The sequence below is a fragment of the Opisthocomus hoazin genome, chromosome 1 (genome assembly GCF_030867145.1).
Source record: "Opisthocomus hoazin isolate bOpiHoa1 chromosome 1, bOpiHoa1.hap1, whole genome shotgun sequence".
NCBI lineage: Eukaryota > Metazoa > Chordata > Aves > Opisthocomiformes > Opisthocomidae > Opisthocomus > Opisthocomus hoazin.
In genome coordinates, this window is record NC_134414.1 from 100,631,082 (window position 1) to 100,652,188 (window position 21,107).

A 21,107-nucleotide genomic window follows, 5' to 3' on the forward strand; every position below is an offset into this window, starting at 1 on the left:
TCAAATACCTACATGATGACCCAAGTGCCGTGTTCATTTGCATTACCCTTATTTACTTGCAGAACTTCACAGATCTGACAGAACTGTTCACACAAAATGAACTCATAATGAAGGATTCTTGCAAGGTATTAAATACAGCCTGGTTGTGTACCTACTTACCAACACCATACAGCATCAGCTGAAACATTCCCGAGTGGAGATCAACAAACACATGCAGGCACTCTGATCGACCACATGGTTCCAAAATCGGAATTACAAGAGTTGGAAGAGCCGTCTCAATGAATGCTGAACAGAAACTGATGTTAATAATTTGACACAAAATTCAAGCTCATCATACTAAAACTCAGCCCATTATAGTCACAAAACCTCTACGTTTTTATAGAAGCAATCTTCACTTGCACATTATTACACTCTTAACATAAAGAGGGAACTGAATAGAAGAATTTCTCTGTGAAAACAGTGCTCTTAGCAAACAAACAAGAAAAGACAGATCAAATTTGAAAGAGATTATTAATCCTCAAATATGCTTTAACTCACTGCTTCACTATTATAAGCTCAGTTTACATCCCAATAGTTTCAACAACAATTTAAGCAAAGTCTCATCCAAAGCTAGCTCAAGACAGTGAAGGATTTGCTTTCCATTCTGAAGATGTACAAGTTTTACAGTGGACAACTTATAACCCTTCAGCCTAGACTATAACGCTCTACCAGCTTCATCCATTATACTGCATTTAGAGGTATGAGTATTTTACAATCATCAATGTAGAATAATTTAAGCTAAGTCTTGTTAATTCTGAACACATCTCCCTTTATTTTTTCTTATTTTTTATTTAAATTACAGAAAACAAGAAACACCAAGAAAAAAGGAAACCATTCCTAGGCACAAACGGAAATTAACTTGAAACAAACTTCAGTAGAAAACACATACAATTGTCATTAACATTGTAGCTCTTAAGAATGGCTTTCAGCTCCTGGAGTTTTTGATGAGATCTTGCATGGACACTGTCTATTAGGAGTTTTTCTATTGATAGGTGGTCAATCTGTAAAAAAGGAGTGTACTTGAGTGAGTTCAAACTTAATGTGTAGACTTCATGGATTAGCACACTGGAACAAAGCCACTTACAGAACAATCACTGCAGAAAGAAGTTGCTTAGAGCTGTGGTGAACCAAATGAACTATTAACTGGAGTATTTGGATCACTATAAAATACAACAAACTAACATAAGATTCTGCCTGTGCAGCAGGCAATGTGAGGGTGTTTGAGAGAGGACTAAAACAAAATGTAGAAGAAAAGAAGTTTCACAAACTATGCTGTTACCACTCCCTGTCCAGACCTCCTTGTTCTGGATCAAGGCTGGAGTATTTTCCAGCTTAGCACGCATCCATTTATAACTAGCTTAAGCTAAGGACAAAAAAACCCCCACAAATCCCCATAGAACACTCAGAATACGGTTGCTTCTACAGAAACACATACATAGCTGTAGCATGAAATACAACACATTAGTTTTAGTCCTGCTAATAGGGTAACAACGCAGTGAAGATGCAGTGGCAGACACCGAATATGAGCAACCCTGTTGAACCCAGGAGTATCTAGAGGCTGTTGCACTGCCAGTGCTAAAGCTTATGCCACCACTTATATTCATTGTAGCTTACTCGTGCAACCTAAATTAAAGCATTCCATTCACTTTACAGTCATACTATTTACATATTTCACATAAGCAAAGCTACAGATTACTGCAAAACCTTTTCCTAGTTAACCTCACATTGGTTTGAAAACTGTTTCAACTCAAATTTTGTTCTGGCAGAAGAAATAAATGCAGAAGAGGTTTATGCCAGAAGAGAATTATACAGAATTTCAGCACGTGCCTTCATATATACCAGAACAACCTTCCCCTAAAGATTAGCTTTCCAAGACAAGGCCTTAAAAATTAAATGTTTATCCATACACAAGAACACTTCAACTCAGCAGCTGATACGAGTTAAATCTTCCTTACAAACAAGTGGTTACAGGTTCTATAGCTACATTCAGTTTTCAGTAGGTTAATGTATAACCTGCTTAGACAAACATGTTTGTGCTACTGTTTTATATAGTATCGTAAACAGAAAGACAGTGTTATCTACGTCACTACAGCCGAGATCATTATTCAAACACTAGAATAGTAGTGTATATACCATAGCTGATAAATTCTTTAAGCTCAGAGAAAGTAGTTATAAAGGGATTCAGCGCTAACTTTGATAAATCTCTAATTTACAGTGGCCTCGTATCTTAATCTACTGTCTGTAGACTTGATTCAGTGAGCTTAGATTGCGTTGGCTCCAGTGGAACTTCAGCAGATGGTTCTAGATAAAGCACATTTTCCTGCATTTAGGCATAAATACCGCATCTTCACTAAGCCAACTGTATAGTTAGTAGCCTAAATATGCTAATTTAGGCTATTAACTGAGTAAACTTCGTACATATTTACTATACTAACAGCAGAATTTCTACTCTAGAACAGAAGGCCGCTATGCTCCACCAAGTTTCTGACATTCCTCTGCAGCCTAGTATGAAGTTCTTGACATTCACCATATAGAGACTTGTACGTCAGACTTGGTAAACAATATATGAGCCAAGACGCTCAAATGCAATGTACAGTGGGTGAAGGCTACCATCAGCAGAAAGTTCTGTAAGACAGATTCTGCATCTGAGCTGGTGAGTTCTTCACTGTGGAAAAACTGTACTGAAAGTCTGCAAACTACACCATTCACTCCAGCTTATTAACTCTCTTAAAAAACCCCAAGCACTAAGAAATAACGACAAACAAACATCCTGATATATCACAGCCAGACTTGCTGAGGAACTTACAGAAGACTTACTATAAAACCTAGAACGCAGTTTCTCCTAAATATCATTAACCACGATCTAGAATTGACCAGTGAAGCATTATCCAAGTAGGAAATTGGCTGCAGTTACTCATTTTGGATCATTTCAACAATCCCACCTTTAACATACAGGAATCTGAACAAGACAAAGGCACATTCAAGTAGGCCACATGACGTAATCTGGTTAGTGATAATGTAAAACCAAGCTTCACCCAACGCTTGCAACAAGCAAACCACATTAGCTTTTTTTCACCAGATTTCCAAATCATAATGTAAGATTTTCTAAAGTGAACAGCACTGCTGGGTAGCCAACTCCAGCGACATTTGGGAAGCTGATTTTCAGAGGAAGGTTACAGAGCATCTCAAAGACAAGAAAGGGAAGAAATGGCTCTCTCAAGCATTTCAAGCCAAACACTAACCATAACTGAAACTTTGCTGTTTCCCCTCAGCTTCAGCATTCTGTCTCATAAGTGGTATATAATGCACTATGAAGTAGGTATAATTTCAAAGATGAAGCCAAGGCCAATAACTTGTAACAATTTTAGGTCCCAAAATAAACACAACACAACCTAGAGTAACTGCTGACTAGAAATCTCAGAAACAATTCTTTTAACAGAATCTAAGGGAAACAAAAAGCATTTTTAAGTTTTTGATTTATAAAACTAGATGCGTACTGCAAAGCAAAGGTTTACCTTCATGGCTCTTTCCATCAATTTGGAATCACAGGCTGGCAGTGGAGGCTCATGAGATATTTGTAATGGTTTTGAGACGTCAGTCTCATCAATCTTAATAGTGACCTTATGAACAGAGGCAGTCCCTGTTTTCCTGCCAAGCACCTGTTGACTTAAAATAAAGAGAATATTTAAACCATGTAACTGGAATAGCAGAAAATATGCTTTTCGGTAGCTAATCCTTGATTCTGAGAGTTCTGGTTAAAAAAATAAGATTATGCCAGCTGAACTGAAAAAAGCATTTGTTTCAGTTTACATTTTAATGCAGAACTGTTGGTAAACTATAATTACATACAGAAGTTTTAGATGGCTGCAACTTCAACACAACCAGAAAGGCATTTGGATTGCTTTCTCAAATTTTGTCTAGTGCAAGTCAAGCAACAAATATAGTAAAAGACTGACAAAGAACTAATTAACTTATTTAGATATCTGCATAAACATGAGCTGATTTATAACTGTATCCATTGTTCTCCTGTACATTTGCAAGTCAAGCAACATATTTAGGTACTTAATTACAAAAATTTTGGAATCTCACAAAAATTTTGGAATCTCACATCAAAAAGAAAGTACAACTTGAAAATTCTGGCTCAAGCTTAGTAAATTAAAACCGTCCTATTATTTCATTTATTGTTTGTTAACAGCCCTTTTAAAATTAACTTACTTCCAAACCGAAAGTGAGAGACATTTCCCTGCATGATATCGCTCCACTTGCACAAGGTCACCCCAGCGCTCTCGAATCAGCATTAGTGTTTGTGAATGCAAGACTTCCAACTGAAGTGCTAAGCAGAAGGAGTCTAATGAACTGAGTTAAGAAAATACAAAAAGTCTGTACACTACATAAATCCGTTTCTGTACACTACATAAATCCATCTCTCACAGAAGTCAGACAAGATGCTGTCTGAAAACACACTAATGTACTAATCCAGTGATAAAGACACGTAAATAGCATCAAATATTTCTCAAAGATTTTTTCGCTTTTTTTTAAACTCTTATCTAGGGCAGGGTGTTAGACAAGAGTGTCACAATAGCTTTGATTTATAGATTTTTAACTCCAATCATCTTTGAAGGAAAAGAAGATTATTAACAACTAAATTCAATTTACCCTATACTTACCACTAACTCTATCTCCCATGGTCACCCTAATATAACATGATTCTGTTTGTTTCTGCAGAAACTGTTTCACTGAAAACAGTTTCACATCGTCAAACAACTTGCCCCTTGCATGTAGAAAAATCACTGCACAATTTCCTGCACATGCTGTATCTCATTTTGTTATTCACAGGTGCAATACAGTCAACACACCATCAGCACGTTACTGCAGTTCTTGGTAGCAAGAACTATCAGCTCCCATACCTTCCAAGTCAGCACTGTATTCTATCTCTGAAATTAGCACATGCAGCCAGCGGCTGCTGTACTGACTTACTACACAACCTGCTGTCTTTGAGTACCTCACCTTTACCTTTGATGATTAAGCAAATCAAATTTTACATGCTGGCACCTGAGAATAACTGCTTCCAAGGCCATCATTTTTACTCCACATCCACACATTTCCCTCTAGCTTAACAGGCAATCCATCTTTCTTGACCTCCAGCTACTAGGAAGAGCAAGGCTACATTAAACAGCTTATTCAGAAGCAACTTTCAGAAGGATACGCAGACAGCTGTACATGTCCTGAAGTGGCTTTTCATCAGCAAACAGCCGTGACTGGACCAACTGATGGATGAAGTTGATCTGCATGCTGTGAACCAAGGCTCGACCATCTTTCAGGAATTAAAAATAATTCACATTAGACATCAGGAAACTAGGTATTTAAAAGAATTTAATAAATTAATAAATTAAAAAAAAACCCAAACATACAACTGTACTGAGCAATTTCCATACCAGAATTTCTAACAAAATAACAAAATCCTTGGTTTACTCTGGGAATTTCAGTCTACTACACTGTCACAGTCTACTATTATTAAGGTATTAAAAACAAAGCAAGGTGAAACCAGGACAAGTATATACAGCTTCACTATCTTAAACTGTGATATGCAAAAGACCCAGTATAAACAAGACTTACACAGCATCAGAGATGCATATCATGTTAAAAAGAAAGTGTAAAGGTTTGATTTTTTTTTTTTGTTTACCACCAGTTTCCTTGTCTTCAACCAAAATTTCCAGTTTAAGAAGGCGCCAGGGGATGTCAGGATCATCACCCATCACTGTCAAGGTGGCCTCAAACTCACCCTCAACTCGGAACTTCACACGGCCATTGGCTAAGGAAGAAAAAAAGTGTTTTATTTCACTCGGTCTCCTAAGATGCCTCAAAATAACAGTGTGATAGCTCCTGGCACTCACAGTGGATTACTTCCCTATGGTTTCTGCTCTGTTGCATACGTTTCTATGCAACTCTGAAGACTTCACAGTCGCTTCTTCAACAGAACCAGTGTCAATAAGCAGCATGGACAGACATACCAAGTCCTGAACAGCAGTACTTTAGCTACAATAACCTGTTAACACTTGTGCTACTGTAATACAGAGTAACACTGAGCTATCAGCCTGACAAGTCACACAAACAAAATATCTGGCTTAATTTTTCCAATTCTTTGCTATATCAACAATTAATATATTAAGCAATATTCAAAAGAGGTTCAGAACATGATCTCAGGCCGAGCTGAAATCAAGCCCTGGAAACACATCTCACTGCAAACCATTCATTTAATACTAAAATATTATAACTCCATTTCATGTGAGGAAGATAATCTTTTACATAATTTATATATATGCATACAAGTAAAGATTATGTACACTATTTATCTAATTGACATATATATTTTCACACCTTTGTGAGCACTGCTATCAGTTTCAAGAACTGGGAAGCAAGACTGTCAAAACTATGCAAGCAAGAGAGCATAAAGAGAATGAGTGGCAGAGCACACAGTTTAGTCCCAGTCCTTACTATAACCTGCAGGTCAACTTTCTTCTCAACCACTTAACAAAATATGCCATATACCTTTACAATTATAAACATATAGAAATACTGCTACAGAAATTTTAACCATTTTAACTCACGAAGTTTCATTTTCAAAAGCATCCCAGACATGCTCTTAAAACAGACCAAATCCAAATCGGAAACTAAAAGTCATTGCAATGTTTAGTTAACTGAAAAATCTGAAGAGTTCAGACATACATCCATTCACACTTCCGTTAGACAAAAACAGCTCTAATACTGATATTGCAAGTGATTTTTCAGAAACTTGCTCGATCTAGGTCTGTTTTACACATGGTTAACCATGTCTTAGTTAAAAGCACGGACTAGGTCCACTCCAGCCCTATTCTCTGTGATTCTGCAATAACATAGTCCAGTTTATAGCCATTCTTCCCATAAAAAAAGGTCATCTTAATGTCTACCACTATTTGGGCTAAATGAAAACAGAGATCTGAAAACAGATTAAGAGACAAGAGGCACGCATAAATTTGAACAAATTCTATGCATGAAGGTCCACATCAAAACAGATTAAAAAAGCAACATTTGAGTCACTTATTTAAGCTGAAGTTCAAAGAGTTTCTACAGAAAGACCTAACAGTTTAATTAAATTGCATTTTAAAATTAAGATAAAGCAGTTCTATTGTTAGGCCCAAGACTCTTTTATAATACATTTGCTGTAAGAGCAAGACGTGTACAATCTTTTGCCATTACCTGCACAGGATTTCATCTTCAAAGTAAGTAACATTTCAGCAATATTATCAGCGCCCTCATTTTTCAAAAGCAGAAAAACATATTTTGATGTCATACAGAGACAGGGACCCAGTCTTAATAAATGAAGCATGCATAATGGTCTCATTTAAGCTATCTTTTAGCTTTGCTTTAGCACTAAAGCAACAATTTTAAATCAGTCTGCAATAACATTCTTCAAAAAGTAATTCCAGTTCTTACCAACTGTAAGATTTGCCAGCTGTGGAGGGAGATCTGTAGTCACTAGTCGATGTCGAAGAATCTGGTTTAGCTGATGAAGTGTGGTTTGCTTCTCACTCTTTGTTATCGGGTCAGGAGGGATTATTTTATCCTGTTAAAATAAACACAAAAAAGTCTATATATCTCAAACATGTACAATATTGACAGTAGAAATGGTGAAAACTAACCAGACTAGAAGTCTGAAAACATAAATACCACACGCTATTACACACAAGCAGTTTTACGTGTTACATTCAGATTTGCTTTCTAGTTGATTACATTTTACCTGAGACTGACCACTGAAGAAAATTGCTCAGCTTTGATCCATTAAACAAATTCAGGGCCTTACATCAGGCTAAACTGGTTTTAGATACTTAGATTTGAAAGCCAATCCTTATCTGTAGCTAGAGATCTAAGTCACAGGTACTACTCTTTATCTTACTTCATAAAATCCTGTTATTCTGCATTTTCACAGCAAGAAAAGGCAGCAGCACTACAGAGCTGTTAAGTATTTCAGTACGTTTCCAAATACAGGCAAAACCTTTAACAACAGATGTCAGTATCTCCTTTTCACACTTCATTTTTCTAGGATGGTGGCTTAGCATGTCCAAATACTTGAAGGACTAAGAAAGAAGAGTTGCTACTATACTCATCCTAGAGCAGAAATAGTTTAAATGGAGAGAATGTTTTACTGGGAAAGCGTAACTTGTTGAAATCTGAAATGCTATGCATGAGAAACTGCCACCAGAGACTTGGCACTAGGCCTGTATTGAACTACAGTTTCATTTGTACACAGACAATTAGTTTCATTAACATGCATTTGATACTGTACAGGTGAGTTTTTCCTCCACCCCAGACATATGCTAGCATTATTTACCCTAATGCAGGTAGGCAGACGTGGGTATGATCCAGTTGTCAGAACATCAATAGCATACGGGATAGCAAAACTAGGTAGGCGAGCATGAACCAAAGCATCTCTAGCTAGCGATGCCAGACGATCAGCGGTGTCCACAAACAGAATGGCTTGTTGATCTAAAAAACTTGATATCATCTGTAGAGGACAAGGGGGGAGGGGGGGAAGGTATGTGTCCAGAAAACACACAAATCCATGCCCCTTTAGATATTCAGTTCATCTAGCGCATGTGACTGAGATGATTTTATCTGTCACTTCCAATTCAAGTAACCACCTCTACAAAACAAAGAAATAATGAATATTCTGGCCATTTCTTACATTCATATGCAAGGACACTTTAAATCTGCACTCCATTTCTGACACTGTAGAGAATCTGTAAAGCCTTACAGCTCTTTATCTGATGATTGCTATTGGAATGCAATCATACTTGTTTGGAATCACTCCGGGCTTGTTTTTTGCAACATTTTGGACTTTCTTCTTATTTAACCAAGAGCAGGATGAAAGTGACAATAAGAACTAACACACCAAGATCATCATCTTCCCTGCCCTATCATCTACCCCCAAAGCACTCTTGAAACTACATGCAGACAAGCCTTTCATTTTTTGCCATTGATGAGTTTTTAGGAACATGAACTGTTAAGAGACAAGCTTATACAATTTCTAAATAGGAAGAAATTGGTTATAATTTAATATGCATTTGGGTTTTTTTAAACTTTTATAGTAAGAAGTTAGGGTGTACCAAAATCCCACATCACTTACGAGATTATTTCATATCAAACTCTGTTGCTAACTTACCGCACATTTTTCCACTTTTCCAGCATTATTAGCCCATTTGACTAAGGCTAACAAACGAACAAACAGTTGACGAGTGCGACTTGCAAACTGCACTATTTCTATTTTTCTGGAAAAAAACAAATGTACATTAAGCCAGCGCTCAGATATATAATAAAGCTGCAAGTTAACTCTGTGCTAACAAAAAAAGCTGTAATGATAGCTTCTAATTGCGTTAATGGAGGCATCACTAATATACGGCTTCTTTGATTAGAAGATGGGGGGGGCATGCGCAGAGGGAGGAAGCTCACTGTTCTGAATACCTAAATGCTAACAACATACATGGATTCCAACCAACCAACACCATCTGGGGAAACAAAAAAGCATACTTACATGAACTGATCATTGATTTTAAGAGAAACAATTCCATAGTGAATTCAATTGAATTATTTTTATACCTTTTACAGGATTCTCCCTGGGTTTATGATTAAATTTAAAGAAGACAAGATAACATACCTAAGGGTTACAGGACCTGGCAGTAACATTACACTGACTTTCACTCAAAAAAATAAATTAATCAGATACTAAACAAAATATCACTCTAGTAATTTTAATACATCTTTATACCATGTTACATGATGCTACCACTTTGCCAGAAAATGGTGTGGTGGTGAGGAAGACCACAAAAAGCCCCCACCCTTTCACTTTCCTCTCCATTCTTGCCTTGCAAAGAAATTGGGATAAGGAGAAACTACCGACAGTCAACATTCCCCCCACTGTGCTTCATATGAGATAGTCAATATGAGGCAGTGTACGTCTGCATGTCTTAAGAGTTATTTATCACAAAAAAGAAACCCTGATTTTCCCCCTTCATTAGTGATCTACATCGTAGATGCACGAGACAAGACACGGCAACCTACAACGTAGATCTGTAATACCATATGCTCTGAAATATTGTTTCATCTACCGTTTACAGATGTTTTCCTCCCTTTCCACACATTCAGTTCACTGATTGCACCATACCAAATCCAAGATGTTTTCCTGATACCGTTTTCTCAAGTAACAAAGCATTTGGACAAAAAGAACATCAATCAGTACAACAGATACCAGCCTGTACCAAAGAGAAATCGCACCTCATTCTGATCCTAATCTGTAAAACACATACTCATAATACAAATAGAGCCTGTTTTTGCCGAAAGTGTTGGTGTAATGAGGTTAACTCTTTTTTGCAGAACATAAAGCATAATCCGCTTGTAGCAGATGAACGTTTAGGCCAGAAGCACAACTAATACCATCTGGTTCAGTTTCTTGCACTGCATCCTACAAACCTCATCCACGAACTTGGGCATTAAGCCAATGACTTCTCTGTGTTCTAGAGCATATGTTTTAGCATGGCATTCAGCCTGATACTAAGATTTCACATGGTGGACAAGCTCTAATAGTAACCACACTATGAAAATAAGTTGTTGAGAATTTTGAAAGAGTCAGAAAAACTTCATGGGATTTGAAAGATGTCTACAGTGAGACTTTAGCAAGCCAGTAATCTCTCAGACAAGCTCCATACAGAAGTTGTAAAATTCTAGCAGTTGTGTCAATTAAACTTCTGTGGTGAAACCAGCACAATAGCAAGAAAAATTTGAACTGATGTTCGGTGACTGGAAATCAAAGGTAGACAATCCCACCCCATCAAAAAACAAAAAAGAAAAAAGCACAGTAATTTAATAATGAAAATTATTTATAAAACTACAACACAGTATTCCAGCAACTCTTCCATTAATACTACGTGTACGAAGTACACAAGACTGGTTACTTCTACTTGACAGAATGTTGCTTCCAGAACCACCACCATCATCCCTGAATGACAACGGAATTCACACCCATCTACTTCTCTACTAAGAACCCAACCTGCATGACATGAAGGAATGCACTCTTTGGAAGTCTGCAGGTGATGCCAAACTGGTGGGAGCAAACAGAGGGACCTTCACTGGCAGGAGGAACTGGTTGACAGGAACCTCATGAAGTTCATCAAAACCTCTTGCAAAGTCCTGCATCCGGAACCAATCAATCTCCTGTAACAGCACGGGCTGGGTGCTATGCAGCAGCTGGGCACCAGCTCTGCAGAAGTGGACCTGGGGGTCCTGGTGGACAGGTGAACAGGCATCAGCAATGTGCCCTTGCAACAATGACAGGCTGTACTAGCACCACTGCAGCCCAGGTCAAGGAAAGTGATTATTCACCTTGAGCCAGCATTTGTGAGGCTACATCTGAAGCACTATGTCCAAGAAAGATACTTCCATACAGAAGCGGTTTAGGGGCTGGAACACGTCACATACAAGGAGGGGGCTGAGGAAGCTGTGCTTGCTTCTGCTTAAGAAGAGAAGGCTACAATGAGATCCTACCACCATCTTCAAATATCTAAAGAGGTGTTATCGAGAAGACAGAACCAGACTCTTCTCAAAAGTGCAAAAGGCTGAGGGACAACTGACATACAGTGAACCAGTGAAAAAATAAGTAGACATCAGGAAAACAATGAAGCACACAGTGAGGAGGTCAGGGACTGAAGCAGGTTGCCCAGAAAGACTGCAGGATTTCCAGCCTTGAAGATATTTAGAACTCAACTGGATACGACCCTGAGCAACCTGAACCAACTTTGAAACTGTCTTTTACTTCAAGCAGAGGGTTGGAATAGGTATCTCCAAAGTACTATTCCAACCAAAATTATTACCTGTGTCTATGAAAGGAATGAAATAACAGTCATTTTGTCTTTAGAAAAGAATGGAAGTCAACACTTCACAAAAAATAGGTGTGCAATTGCACTCTTGTCGAGGTCAGGAATAACATGTTTTTACAACAGTTCTGAATGCTTTTTTTTAAATCTTCTGTAGATGATAGAGTGTTTGCTGGAAGTTTGAGAAGTAACAGTCTTGTTCACTAACTACTGCAAAACCAGTATAAAACTCCTTGGTTTTAGGAAAACAGTACGCTTACGTAGTTCTTGGAAGTATTTTAACAATAATTCTCTTTGAAATACTTCTCAGCAGGAACTGTTCATTCAGGAATGCAGATGTAAGGTTTTACCTCCAATTTCCCCACAACAGAAGACAGGGCCTTGAAAAGTCATTATAATCAAAATTCCAGTTAAATCTTATACAGCCATTACTGTATTTAGGTAAAATTTTTCCTTTATTGGAGGATAAAAAGGAAAAGATAAAGCATATTGAGCAACAAAAGGTCTCCGTTATCAGAACGCAAGCCCCTGGATCTGCCCCAGAACGCAGCACTATTAAGTTTTACACCACAGTACTACGTTTTTTAACCCAGCCACTTCTTTCTTGTTGCAAAAGTTATCTATTCTTATCACTGATAACTAATAAATTAGCCTTTTCAAAGAAAAGCCTTATTATACTACAAGACACAAATTCCTATCAGTTTTTCTTATCATGACATCTTTTAGCTAGGCACTGTAGTAATGAACTTGTATTTTATGTGAACTTTATTAGAGGATGATACCATCACATCTTCAGCAAAGTACGTATTCCATATCAGCACCCAGCCTCAAGAAACAGAGCTTGAAGCCCAACCGCTGTTGCCATTACAGCTCTCAAAATTAGAAAAAACAGAATAATCTGCATAATTAAACTATATTCCTTACAGATTTCCTCCAAGAGCTGGAAAGCCACTTCACCAAGAAGAATTGTAACTCAAACCTTACAAGGATGTGAACATTTAAGTCCAAGATAATTTCAATTGCAGGACATTCTTTGTAATCATTGAAGGCCGTCTTATTTTCTTTTATCTGTAATCCTTTAGGACTTCAGTTGTTGCCCCAGACCTGTGTGCCCCACAAAGCAGATTACAGCTCTACCAAGAAATGCCAAACATCTTGATGGGAGAAGTCCCTCCAACAGTATGAGGGAGCTCTGGACCTAAGATGAATGTAATTTCCTCAGCAAATAGAGTGATAATTTAAAAAAAAAAAAACCCACAAAGAAAACCCCACCCAAACCCCAGAATGTTTCTCTTCATAAAATACTATGCACAAGCAATAGGGGATGAATTCCACAACACGTTATTGGAATTTTGGAAGATCTGAGATAACTGAATTAATGATCATCCTGGTACACAGAATTACTTATTAACATTCTTAGGAATATGATAGCTGCTACATGTCTTCAAAGAAAACTAGGTCAATTAGCATGTTGACACAAATAAAGGAAACAATTTTCTGACAATTTCCATACAATTTATTTGAAGAAACAAACAAGTAAATCATGTTCTTTCATCTTGGGGGTGGGTGGGTGAAGGCGTGTTCTGGTCTCTTATATTTGTTGTCTAATAATCTCCACACTTCAAAAACACACAGAACAGTGGCAGAAAACAGTATTCATGATAAGAAAGATTAGGCAACATGGAAAAAAGGAGAAAAGAGGTTTTTACCTTGTTGTCATTATTGAACTGCTTCTTCTAAACAAAGTTTCTTTATCACACTAACTAGAATCTACTTAGGTTCTCCAACTCCCTTTCACATCAACTTCACTGTCACTTCATTGCTTCAAGATTCATGAAGAGAAAAACGCCCTTAACAGAGTTCACCTACTATAACAGCTACACTACATTACTGAACAGTGCAACAGCAACAAAAAAAGCCCAAACAACAACAAATCCAGAATCCAACAAAAACTAACGTTGCCTTTGATGCTAAGAAAAAACTTGAAACTGTGTAGCGACAGCAAGACAGACACGGCTTATTTCACTGCATAAAATTAGGAGAAAAAAATGTTTAAACAGTTCTATACTAATCTTAACATCCTAAGCAAAGTTCTATATTATAACATGCATTACAGATTTTCTTATTGTAACTCACCTTTCCATATCAGTCTTTCTTGGTAACCTATATTAAAAAAAAAAGAAATGTGTATTATATATTGTTCTATTACATTTCAGACTGCTAGAAATTTTGTTAGTAACCTTCAACTAAGCACAAGAAGAACTTCTATAGAACTATAAAGAGCATTTCAAATTTCTACCATTGTAAATGTTTCGCACATACAATGAAATTACATGTTTGATAAAAGAAGTAGCTTGACAGCTCTAGCGAGCAACCTCGTTAAGGGGGGGAATAAAACCAGGTATATATATAATAGCACCACAGCCCACCTGCCACTACTCTGTACCAGGCAAGCTGGAACTGGTCAAATTATTTTAAAAACATGATAAATGGTGATGAAATCCCAATATTTCTGCTAACCTAGTGAGCCACATAGAAAGCACAGGCAGTAGTACTAATTGATGACTCTCCCCAAGCATCCACAACTAGAGTTAATTAATTCATAGCAGCAATTCTACAACATCTGCAGCAGGTCTTAAAATTGGCTGTTTCCTGACTTGCCTGAAATGAGTTTGTCTTCCCCTTGCAATCCATCTAAAAGTGGAGAAATGCCAAACTCCAAAACTTTATCAACGACCTGTGTAACAGATACTACTGCAGAGAGAGAACTGTATTTCTGTAGTGTTCTACAAGTGTGATGGGCATCTCATTTAATAAGTTATTTTTATATGCTAGGACTAAGCTGGAGCTGGTTAAGAAAGTAAGAAATTGTTTTGTTGGAGGGAAGGTGGAGAACGCTTTCCAGCTGGGCTTTCTACTAGCCAAATCCATACTCTATGGGGAAATACAGTGTAAAAATCTAGCTCACTCTACTTTTGGAGGGGACATCGCACAGCTTATAAACTACTTGGTGAACCAAACTGCCCAAAGCATTTCCCATATGTTGTTCACTCCACCCATTTTATTTTGTACCTTAATTATGTACTTAAGTCAAAAGGACCTGTTCTACACCTTAAAATAAGCATAAACGACATCACAGGCACATGCTCCTACAAGAGCGCATACAGTATCAATTACTGTCTAAACATACCATAAGCATAGAGGAAAGACTGATATTTTGCAAGTTCTTCCAAAGCAAACTAAAATTCTGAAACTCCTCATCCTTTCCAGAGTTCGAACACTTCTAACCCCAAGTCAAGCAAAACTCTGTTTGCATACTTACCAGATATGGTATTTTACAAGAATTATACCTATTTTTTTCTATTTGTTCCGTATGTCGTTCCTTAAAACATACAGGTTCCCCACAAGAACCTCTAAGGTTAAACAACGTAAAAGGGAAATGGGTTTATTCAGAATGCAGGTGCTTTCAGGAAAGTTTTTCTTGGCCGAAAAGCATTTCTGTGTTTTGCCACTTCAAAACACAACATCATCAGCATTGCAGATCATAATACAAGTGTAAATAACTTCTTTATTTCCCCAGAATAATCAAGACTGTATTCGAAAAAGTACACAAGTAACTCAAAGAGTTGCAGCATCTGAAAATATGTTTCACACGTTTCAGTTTTGTGTATTTTGGTATCAATACAAACACTACAGCTGGGTTTTTTGACAGTAACTATGGGGTGAAGTTAAGCTTTTGACCAGCCAGCCTGCGTTCAGCTGCTCTGCGCTCCTCACAACCATTTTCTCTCCTTACGACAGATCACCCCGCAGCTTTCACCAGGCCCGCGAACACAGCCCAACGCAGGGACAAACCGGGACCCCGGGGTGGGAGAAGGGGAAGGAGCAAACACCTCTCCCCTCCCCAGCCCCGGCCGGGGTCCGGGACGGACCCCCGTCGGGGCCTCCTCATCCTCCCAGGACGCCGGGAGGCGGCACCGCGGCCCCGGCAGCCGGGCAGGCAGGGGCGGGGAGCGGGAGCGGGCCGGGGGGGGGCGCGGAGCACTCACAGGTCGGCCAGCACAGTGAGCTCGGCGTAGGTCCGGTGCAGGAGGAAGTCGATGAGGGTGCTGAGCCGGTAGCCGGGGCTGGCGGCGGCTGTCACGGCCCCGGGGGCCGGCGGGGCCGGGGCTGACGCGGGGCCCCCGCCGGCCGGCACCAGCTGGTTGCTCTCCAGCTGCACCGGCGCCATGGCGGCGGCGGCAACAGCGCCTCAACCCCGGGCAGGAACCGCTCGGCAGCCCGGGGCGGCCGGCGCTCCCGGCGGCACCGGCACCCGGCCCGACTGCACCCCGCGTGGAGGGCGCAGACGGGGACGGGCGGCGGCACCGAGGGGGCTCCGCAGCGCTCAAAGCCCGCTTGGCGCAGGGGCCGCCGCCATGTTGGGGGCACGGAACCGGAAGCGAACAGCTGTGGCGGACCGGAAAGAGAACCTTTCCGGGAAAGCCTAACTCGGGGCGGGGGAGGGCTGGGGTGGCGCTGGGGCGGGCGGGGCCGGCAGGCGGCGGCGGCGGCGGCGGCGGCGGCGGCGGCGTGGGGGGGGGCGCGCGCGCCGGCCGCGGAGCCGTCGGGGCGGGGCGTCGCCGCCTGAGGGAGGGCCAGCGCACGGGGCCGGGCGGGCGGGAGGGGCGCTGAACCGGCGTGGCGCTCCCGGAGCGCGGCTCTGCGCCCGTCCTGCAGCGGGAGGAGGCCGGAGGGGCCGAGCCCGGCGGGGGTGGCGCGGCCGGGAGCGAGCGGTGGGGAAAAGGGCTGGAGCCGTGTGGTGGAGGCATCTGCACAAGATAAGCGGGGTGGGGGGGGTGGCGGCTCTGCCATTGTCCCTGCCCGCGTGGGTGAGGGAGAGCCGGGTTCCAGCCTCGGCGCCTCGAGGAGCCGTTGAGGCGGTTCTTCAGGCTGTCAAGGAAACGGCGGCCGGTGTTAGGCGCTGGGCGGGCTGGTCCCCTCCTGACGACCCGGGAAACGCGAGGCGTTGGTGAGGGGTGCCAGGCGATGCTGGGAGGCCGAGACCAGAGGTGTCTGGCTGTGCGTCCTCCTTCAGGGCCGCGGTTAGAGCTCGGTAAAGGAGCAAGGAGCAGCGGGGTGGTCGGTGGGATCTGGTGATAAACACAGAACCACAGGAACTTGCGCGTATTTCTGTCTTCCAGACGAACTGATGCTTCTGAAGGAAGAGGGAAGGTCTGTAAGCAACTGAAGGTGGACTTTGTGCGGACTGGTTACCGAAGTGGACTGTGTAGGGGAAGGAATGGTATAAATCTTAAATATTTTCATAGAATCATAGAACCATTAAGGTTGGAGAGGACCTCTAAGATCATCAAGTCAACCCATCACCACCGTGCCTACTAAACCATGTCCTGAAGTGCTGCATCTACACATCTTTTTTAACACCTCCAGGGATGGTGACTCCACTACTGCCCTGGGCAGCCTGTTCCAATGCCTGACCACTCTTTCAGTAAAGAAATTTTTCCTGATATCCAATCTAAACCTCCCCTGACGCAACTTGAGGTCATTTCCTCTCATCCTATTGCTAGTTACTTGGGAGAAAAGACCAACACCTGCCTCACTACAACCTCGTTTCAGTTGTATCATGATTCACTCAAGAGTTAAATCATAAATGCTTGCCTTATGATTACAAAGAAATCCCCAAAATAGGCACATCGTAGACAATTAATACACAAACTTCCTGAAGTTTAATAAAAAGAAGAAAAGGCCCTGCTTTTTTGCATTTACAAATGTAGACTTTTAAAAACCACTCATCTCTTTCCAAGGGGAAAGTAAACAATAAAAGGCAACATTTTTCAACTGGAGAAGGTTGTAATCAACAGTTTAATAATACTAAAGGAAAAAAAGAAGGCATATATGCCAGCGATGAGAATAGTCAGTAATATTCCTACGGGGGAGCATGTTTCCTGCTCCAGGTTACGAGCCGGTTGCCACCTGACAAGGAGCCACTTCGCTGGCAGGCGAGCTCTGCCATAACCTCCATGGGGCATAAAATGAGCATGATGGATGATAACTCCATGCTGGCACAGCTCCCACGTTGCTGTGCAGGCTGCCGGCTGATGCCTTGGCTCTAAGGAGGGGATAGGCACCACCGGGAGCGGAGCACTGTGCCTCACTGCTCCGGGTGGGAAGGGGCTGGATTGGTGCAGCCATGAGACGTGGTGGCCCGCAGTTTTCTCGGCTGCTCCCGCCGCAGAGATGAACCTTAGAGAGGTGGGTGGGTGCTCGTGGTTGGCTGGGAATTTTTTTACTCCTAAAATCACTGAAATGTGTTTAGGCCTAAGTGTTGCTTTTTTTTTTTTTTTTTAGGTTAATGAAGGTTTTTTTTTCAATACAGGTGAAAAAAACCCCTACTTTCTGTTTAAAAAAATCAATCTTTAAAGGACGGACTGACAAATGCTGCCTATCTGGATCATATTGTGATACAAACAAGTTATTTGCTTAGTGTATTGTAAGTTCCTGCCTCCCCATTGCAAAGATGGGTTTTTCCAAATATATGAAAATCACTTTTTTCCCTATACGTGCATGAATAAATGCAGTGTACCTGTTTAATGGCTAACTAGTTGCACTGTTGAAGAAAATACCGACTTAAATGGAGCGCAATTAGGCTACCTATGAGAACTCTAACTTAGAAATACAGGCTTTTTTTATTGTTCTTTCCCCTTCTTCCCATCTCTTCTCTTCCAGTTTAGTCCATAATAAAAATCCTGTTGATTTCAGTGGCACAGGCTCAGACTTTGTTGATGAAAAGGCAAGTGGGAAATTGTTGTGATGTAATTTGACTTCCCTGTTAGAGCTGCTCTTGTTTGGAGAAGCTCTGGTCTTGGTGGGTTTTTCAGCCTTGGCTGGGGAGCGGGGATGTCCTCAGCCTGGCTGCCTTTCTCTTCTCTTGGAGAGGAGACGTTCATCAGAGCTGCGGCAGGGATCGTGCTGAGCTCTCCTCTCACGTGGCTGCATGGGAAAGAGGCTCTTGATGCTGTTTTCAAAGGAAAGAGGAGCAGCCGCAAAGAGATTTCAGAAGTCAAAGCTTACGCTGTGCACACACAACCATCATGCTGCTGGGAAGCTTGACAAGATTAGTTGTTTTAACAATAAGCTGGAAATGAGTATTAGGAGTTCAAAATCAGGTGAGTGGCCTACATAATACTCATGTGAAAAGAAATATATGCGTTTGTTCCTACATAATACTAATGTAAAAAGAAATATATGCATTTGTTCCTTCTTGTTGCCTTTCTGAGGTTGGCAGTGCTGCCACTCTTTGATAGAAGTGCTTCTAAGAAGGATGAGCGTTGTGTCTAAATTCAAAACCCCAGCTTGCAGGAATTGGAAGTAGGTTTCAGATGTATATTGGGGTGGCAAAGGCAAAACTAAAGGAGGGAGAAAGCTAGGGTAATAGGATTGCTGGAAATAACAGGACTGCTGGGGCAGAGAGGGCTCCCTGGACGGTGCTTTCAGATGGACCTGATGAATTGTTAGGCAGACTATAGGTAACCCCTGTATGAGGTACCATTCTCCCTAAGGGTGATGAACAAAGTTGGATTTTTCAAGCTATAAAAAAGGACGATGAAGCTTCAGTTCTGATTGGGGCTGTTGGTTCCTGCAAGTTCATAGATCCTCAATTTCTTAACATTTAAGTGCATGGATGAAAAATGGTATATCTGATGGTGGACTGCCATTGTGGACTGCAGGTCAGCCCTGCAGTCGCTATATAGGCAAGTTTGTTGCACACAGATAACTAAATGTCTTAATAATAGCATTGTCTAGATGCAGTTCTCCAAATAACAGAACAGACTCCAGGTACAATGCAATGGTGCATTTCAGGAGAATAGTCAAGCAGAAACAATGAATAATGGTGAAACTTAACCCAAATTATATTCTTTCCTACAGCAGTGTGTGTCACTAAGTTATATGCCCTGGGAGATTCATTTTGAGTTACAGAATTTTGCAGTTTGCAAGAGTAAGAAGATAATTCAGTATAAAATATAATCTGATTTTATTTGATAGGTGTGGTTTATTTTTCTGTTTATAGGTGATCAACTATAGTTGATCTGTTTCTGTACTGCCTAGTTACAGGGATTATGATATTTTATCAAAACTTCTGAATCTGCTGTTGAGCATTTTGTAAAGGCAGTGACATTTTAACGATCTTGAGATTGCTGTTGTGCTCTCCTGCTGGCTCTTTGCTAAGAGGTAGGCCATTTGTGCCCATCTGTGGAGCAGAGAAGGATGGCTGTGTTCATATGGGTTTTTCAGGCTACTTAAATACAGACTTGTGCTGTATTTTCATTTGTGTTCATCCTCTTCATTCAGCAGGTTTCAATCTTCTGCTGTTTAAAGCCAATGACAAATTTTCTAGCAGTAATGGGAAGAGAACGGGCCTGGGAAGTCTCCTGCACGCAGCTGGCTCTCACCCCAGGCTGTCTTGCAGACAGGCGATACTTCACACACACGTGGAGTGTGGCACTGGGCCCCCTGTCCAGCGGAGTGACCTGATGTGCGGGCATAGCTGGCCCGTGTATTTAGCTTGGTGACCGGCTCTACCTGGCTCATCTTGTCATGGAGCATGGGCAGGGTCTGAGAGCCGCAGGGGAACTGGGGAAGAGCCTGGCAGGAGGATCTGGGAGGCACGCTGGGCAAGTGGGGCGATGCACTCGCCGGAGGTGCCCGGCATTGCAGCCTATCTCCAGACATCGCCTGGCCAGCTCCTGCTACACACATCATGCTGTCCGCTGCATGATAGAGGTCTGTCAGGTTACACGAGCAGCATGGTAGTCTGCTATGTTAGGACTGTACTGCTGGTGTAACGCACAGCTTAGTCAGGCTTAAAGGAGGATTGGGCTCAAGAAAGATGTGGGCATTCCCAGCCCCGCAGTACTGCCAAATCTTTGCAGTGCAGACGGTGCTGAGGAATCAGAACATCAGCTTCTCGTTCCAACATTGTTATTAATATACTTTGTGACTCCAGGCAAGCCGTTTCTTCTCCATGCCTCAGCTTCCCCACTTGTGAAAAAGCTACAGTAGTGATTGCACCCTTCTGTACGTGAATATTTATCCGAGCATGCAGCCAAATATTTTAAGTTGGCTCCTCTTTATTACTGTAATGGGGAGCCTAGAAGCCTAACTTCA

General features: G+C 41.2%; 1 protein-coding gene across 1 annotated transcript in view; it reads right to left on the bottom strand.

Moving 5' to 3' along the window:
- The window catches only part of MED14 (mediator complex subunit 14), a 37,248-nt gene extending 21,075 nt beyond the window's left edge, over positions 1-16,173 (bottom strand). Inside the window, exons 1-11 of the mRNA XM_075430735.1 lie at positions 15,992-16,173; positions 14,079-14,105; positions 9,239-9,344; positions 8,408-8,581; positions 7,513-7,642; positions 5,723-5,851; positions 5,246-5,353; positions 4,255-4,387; positions 3,555-3,705; positions 929-1,040; positions 160-285 (exon numbers count right to left, since the gene is read on the bottom strand). Coding sequence (XP_075286850.1) covers positions 160-285; positions 929-1,040; positions 3,555-3,705; positions 4,255-4,387; positions 5,246-5,353; positions 5,723-5,851; positions 7,513-7,642; positions 8,408-8,581; positions 9,239-9,344; positions 14,079-14,105; positions 15,992-16,173 — 1,378 coding nt within the window. The remainder of the gene's footprint in view (positions 1-159; positions 286-928; positions 1,041-3,554; positions 3,706-4,254; positions 4,388-5,245; positions 5,354-5,722; positions 5,852-7,512; positions 7,643-8,407; positions 8,582-9,238; positions 9,345-14,078; positions 14,106-15,991) is intronic.
- Between the last annotated feature and the right edge of the window lie 4,934 nt (positions 16,174-21,107).